Source organism: Squalius cephalus (assembly GCF_949319135.1).
Source record: "Squalius cephalus genome assembly, chromosome: 5".
Classification (NCBI taxonomy): domain Eukaryota; kingdom Metazoa; phylum Chordata; class Actinopteri; order Cypriniformes; family Leuciscidae; genus Squalius; species Squalius cephalus.
This window is the reverse complement of record NC_137126.1, coordinates 51021437-51027905: the sequence shown is the minus strand read 5'-3', so window position 1 is coordinate 51027905 and position 6469 is coordinate 51021437. Positions and strand designations below refer to the sequence as shown.

General features: G+C 44.7%; 1 protein-coding gene across 4 annotated transcripts in view; it reads left to right on the top strand.

Annotated features, from left to right (window-relative positions):
* Nucleotides 1–18: 18 nt before the first annotated feature.
* hook3 (hook microtubule-tethering protein 3) overlaps nucleotides 19–6469 on the top strand; it is a 52528-nt gene continuing 46077 nt past the window's right edge. Inside the window, exon 1 of one of the 4 annotated variants that reach the window (XM_079871998.1) lies at nucleotides 19–415. In XM_079871998.1, coding sequence (XP_079728124.1) covers nucleotides 359–415 — 57 coding nt within the window. In that variant the 5' untranslated portion in view covers nucleotides 19–358. The remainder of the gene's footprint in view (nucleotides 416–6469) is intronic. The other 3 variants (XM_079871999.1, XM_079872000.1, XM_079872001.1) reach the window with 3 other exon arrangements.

Below are 6469 nucleotides of genomic sequence, written 5' to 3'. Positions count from 1 at the left end.
TGTCTCACTTCAAGTGTTGTTGTGCGTGATTTTCTCATCCTATTTTTCATATTTTAAAATAAATATCCTCCGTTTTTAATCCATCTTGTCACGAAAGCAGTTTTCTTCAGCGTGATTTTCCTTCAGGCATTAGTGTCCCGATCCTGCAGGGTGGCAGCTGAAGGACCCCGTGTGTCTGAGGGAGAGTCCGCGACTGTGTGTCTGTCACCGCCGCTTTATTCATCTAAATCACATTTCGACACTTTAATTCGACAGGATTTCTCTCATAATCGGACGTTAATCGCACAGGCACTCATTTTATATATATATTCCCCCGGAGATTCGCGCGATTAAACGTCAGTTCTCAGTCCGAGCGAACATGAGCGCGCCGGAGACTGTGGACCGGGTCGAGCTGTGCGAGAGTCTCCTGACATGGGTGAGTTTAGCTCTCTATCTGACATATATACGCGTATATAATGATATCACTATCTAGACTAACTCTCCTGTACTGATATCTGCTGCTTAATGGGGTTATAGTGAGAACTGGAGCTTGATTCTGTATAACGGGCTTCATCTGTTTACATTCTCTCTCTCTCTCTCTCTCTCTCTCTCTCTCTCTCTCTCTCTCTCTCTCTCTCTCTCTCTCTCTCTCTCTCTCACACACACACACACACACACACACTTAAAGCACTATAGTCTCAGCAGCTGTAACTGTAGTATCCAGTCTTACTTTCCGATGACAGTGATGACAGTAATATTACAGTAATAAGCTGATCTGTGGCCGGTTATAGGTTAGGCGTCTGCTTCCTGTAGTGCTGGTCATAATGAGTGAGAGTTACAGGGAAAGGTGTGTTGTATACTGTGTATAATACTGTACACTGAGTGTCCGAGTGTTAGTGCTCTGCTGCCGGTGAAACTGGACCCAGAACAGTGCAGGAGCCGCTACTGTAATCTACTGTTCCTGAAACTACAGTAATGCACACATTACACCTGCTCAGATTATATAGAGTTTAATAGTGCACTGACCTCAGATCAGCTGATTATAGAGATGATTGAGTGACTCTGATCACCTATTGATCATTGATTGATTGATGACTGTCTGTTCAAGCATCTGATCGTGTGTGTGTGTGTGTGTGTGTGTGTGTGTGTGTGTTTAACAGCAGAGCTGAACTGTGTGTGTGTGTGTGTGTGTGTGTGTGTGTGTGTGTGTGTGTGTGTGTGTGTGTGTGTGTGTTTAACAGCAGAGCTGAACTGTGTGTGTGTGTGTGTGTGTGTGTGTGTGTGTTTAACAGCAGAGCTGAACTGTGTGTGTGTGTGTGTGTGTTTAACAGCAGAGTTGAACTGTGTGTGTGTGTGTGTGTGTGTGTGTGTTTAACAGCAGAGCTGAACTGTGTGTGTGTGTGTGTGTGTGTGTGTGTTTAACAGCAGAGCTGAACTGTGTGTGTGTGTGTGTGTGTTTAACAGCAGAGCTGAACTGTGTGTGTGTGTGTGTGTGTGAGGAAGTTTCATGACATCATTTCATTCCCAGATTCTCCCATTTGGAGAGGCGGTATTAACATTAAGTGACATGGCATCTGACGCACAGAAGCCAATGGCACATGTCACTATGCGCATTGGCACATCCGGTGGCACATCCGGTCTTCATTGGCATGTGCCAGTGGATAGTGGCATGTGTCACTGACATTATTGACATGTGCCACTGACATCGCGACACACTGACACTGACATGTCACCTGACTGACACCGAGTCGCGGAACATTTCACCGTGTTGCGACACCTCCAGTAGTGACTGACAGATTAATCGAACACCTATAGCCTACTGACGTAATTGTGCCATAAAATCCTAAATAAATAGCCTAATTTTGTGATATTTAAAATATCAATTAAACGAATTAAAGTGCATTAATATTTTAATAAACGTGTTATTTGTGTCACGTCTGTATTTGATTGGTATGTGCCACTGAATGTTTTGTAATACCAGTGCTACTTTATGTTGTTTATCTCGCAAAGTCACAAACTGGCCATTCTAGGAAAGACACGAAATCAATCTATCATGGGTCACTACGAATAACACATTAACAGTCGCGTCCGTTACTGTAAACCTTTATTTTTGCGTGATGCTGCACAGACGCACACCAGTAGGTGTCAGTATAAGTGAGTGTAACACTGGCCAGCGCAAGATTCTTATCTGTGGCTTAAATATTGCAAGTCCTTCCAAAAAGTGTAAACAAATGAATTATTAAAAATCATATGTTTGTTAGGCTATGTATCTGAAAAGGAGTATACCGAGCTACTAGCAATATTCTTTATTTATACAAGTGCAAAAAAGTGCTCAGTGCAACAAACGTTCGGTCGCGCAGGACCTTCCTCAGTACTAATATTTAAAAAATAATTTTATGTAATTATTCAATAAATAAAATACATTTTTGTTCTACAAATTAACTATGTGCATTATGTTACATAATCTACATTATACTACGGCAGACAGCTGCAGGTGTCACTACTGGAGGTGCCACAACATATAGAGATGTCAGTTTTAGTGACACATATGTGCCAGTGGATATTGGCATGTGTCACTAAAACGTGAGATGTGCCAATGGATTGCGTCATATGCCACTTGCATAACAATTTGCTTTATGCTGTCAAAAAATATGATTTATAACATCGCTAAGTTAATGTGTAGCCTACAACATACATAATTCGATACAATTATTTTGAAATATTTAAGCCACAGATAAGAATCTTGCGCTGGCCAGTGTTACACTCACTTATACTGACACCTACTGGCGTGCGTCTGTGCAGCATCACGCAAAAATAAAGGTTTACAGTAACGGACGCGACTGTTAATGCGTTATTCGTAGTGACCCATGATAGATTTATTTCGTGTCTTTCCTAGAATGGCCAGTTTGTGACTTTGCGAGATAAACAACATAAAGTAGCACTGGTATTACAAAACATTCAGTGGCACATACCAATCAAATACAGACGTGACATAAATAACACGTTTGAAAAAACATTAATGCACTTTAATTCGTTTAATTGATATTTTAAATATCACAAAATTAGGCTATTTATTTAGGATTTTATGGCACAATTACGTCAGTAGGCTATAGGTGTTCGATTAATCTGTCAGTCACTACTGGAGGTGTCGCAACATGGTGACATGTTCCGCGACTCGGTGTCAGTCAGGTGTCATGTCAGTGTCAGTGTGTCGCGATGTCAGTGGCACATGCCAATAATGTCAGTGACACATGCCACTATCCACTGGCACATGCCAATGAAGACCGGATGTGCCACCGGATGTGCCAATGCGCATAGTGACATGTGCCATTGGCTTCTGTGCGTCAGATGCCATGTCACTTAATGTTAAAACTGCCCATTTGTGTTAATTTTCAATAGTAATGGTTTTCAAAACATCTCATATTTGAGCTTCTTCCTCTGACTGGCGGAGTCACGTGACGTGTGGTCTGGGGCTGTCAGACGTGTGTGTGTGTGTGTGTGTGTGTGTGTGTGTGTGTGTGTGAGCATCAGCTGTGGTTTCAGATGTGTGTGTGTGAGCGTCAGCTGTGGTGTCAGACTGGAGGGAAGCAGCGCTGTGATTTACTGCTGATTTCTGTGCGCAGCGTAACTTTAAAAAGCTAACAGTAGCTAGCACATGCACGTATAGGCCACACACACATGCACACACACACATGCACGTATAGGCCACACACACATGCACACACACACATGCACGTATAGGCCACACACACATGCACACACACACATGCACGTATAGGCCACACACATGCACACACACACATGCACACACACACATGCACGTATAGGCCACACACACATGCACACACACACATGCACACATGCACGTATAGGCCACACACACATGCACACACACACATGCACGTATAGGCCACACACACATGCACGTATAGGCCACACACACATGCACACACACACATGCACACATGCACGTATAGGCCACACACACATGCACACACACACATGCACGTATAGGCCACACACACACATGCACACACACACATGCACGTATAGGCCACACACACACATGCACACACACACACATGCACGTATAGGCCACACATGCACGTATAGGCCACACACACATGCATGTATAGGCCACACACACATGCACGTATAGGCCACACACACATGCACACACACATGCACGTATAGGCCACACACACATGCACGTATAGGCCACACACACATGCACGTATAGGCCACACACACACATGCACACACACACACATGCACGTATAGGCCACACATGCACGTATAGGCCACACACACATGCACGTATAGGCCACACACACATGCACGTATAGGCCACACACACATGCACACACACATGCACGTATAGGCCACACACACATGCACGTATAGGCCACACATGCACGTATAGGCCACACACACATGCACGTATAGGCCACACACACATGCACGTATAGGCCACACACACATGCACACACACATGCACGTATAGGCCACACACACATGCACGTATAGGCCACACACACATGCACGTATAGGCCACACACACATGAATGTATAGGCCACACACACATGCACGTATAGGCCACACACACATGCACACACACATGCACGTATAGGCCACACACACATGCACGTATAGGCCACACATGCACACACACACACATGCACGTATAGGCCACACATGCACGTATAGGCCACACACACATGCACGTATAGGCCACACACACATGCACGTATAGGCCACACACACATGCACGTATAGGCCACACACACATGCACACACACATGCACGTATAGGCCACACACACATGCACGTATAGGCCACACACACATGCACGTATAGTGCACACACACATGCACGTATAGTGCACACACACATGCACGTATAGGCCACACACACATGCACGTATAGGCCACACACACATGCACACACACATGCACGTATAGGCCACACACACATGCACGTATAGGCCACACACACACATGCACACACACACACATGCACGTATAGGCCACACATGCACGTATAGGCCACACACACATGCACGTATAGGCCACACACACATGCACGTATAGGCCACACACACATGCACACACACATGCACGTATAGGCCACACACACATGCACGTATAGGCCACACACACATGCACGTATAGGCCACACACACATGCACGTATAGTGCACACACACATGCACGTATAGTGCACACACACATGCACGTATAGGCCACACACACACATGCACGTATAGGCCACACACACATGCACACACACATGCACGTATAGGCCACACACACATGCACGTATAGGCCACACACACATGCACGTAAAGGCCACACACACATGCACGTATAGTGCACACACACATGCACGTATAGGCCACACACACATGCACGTATAGGCCACACACACATGCACGTATAGTGCACACACACATGCACGTATAGTGCACACACACATGCACGTATAGGCCACTAGGGCTGTCAAAATTGTTCAAAAATGACGTTCGAATATTCCCTCTAAAACACATACGAATATTCGAACTATTCGAACATCTGGTTGCGCATTTTGTCAATGACGCGCATTACGTCAATAACAGGACAAATTAATACAAAGAGACATAACTACTTGTATAGGTAGTTAATTTAAGTTTAAACATATTTGACAATGTATTACCAACACAAAACCAAGTAAATAAACTAATGGCCAAGACCGCAGACCTCACTCTCGCTCACTCGCAGGCACTCTCTCTCTCTCTCTCTCTCTCTCTCCCTCCCTCGCCCTCGCGCTCACGCTGTCTCTGCGCATAACGGTTTAAAAATGAACAACAACAATAAGCAGGTTGAGTGCTGATCAAGAGTTTTGTGCAAGCAATTTAAGGTTGCGACTCTTGTCCCAAATATAGCAGGCTTCATTCAGTGATTGAAACAAATTTATTAACATTAATTGAAGTTTTACAGTATAGAACCGACATTGAACGCTCCGAGCGAGCTGTGCTGTGGTAAACATGGAACTTTTCTGTTTAACGTTAAATAAAATGAGGCACACAATTTTCGAGATGTGACCTCATGTTGCTAGTGGTCGAATGGTATGCTATCTGTATCTTACATAGATAGCTTGCATACTACTTTATCTCGCGGCTCCACAATTTTACCTTCTACCGACCAAAATCCAAAGTACTTCCAGACATGGCTTAAAATCACTTTCTCTGCTGCGGTCGAGTTGAACTTGGGCTCTGCACTTTCTGCCATCTTCCATGCAAGTCAACTTTCAGCAGTGACGCTGTGCTAGACAGGGCGACCCTGACGAGACAGTGCGCACGCCCACTCGCAAAGCAGACAGCCGCGCCTCTGCTTCCGCGGGCGTGTTTTTCCATATTCGAAATTCACATTCGAATATTAATTTTCACTTTCGAATTTCTGTTTTTGAAAACTATTCGAATATATATTCGAATTTAGAATATTCGTTGACAGCC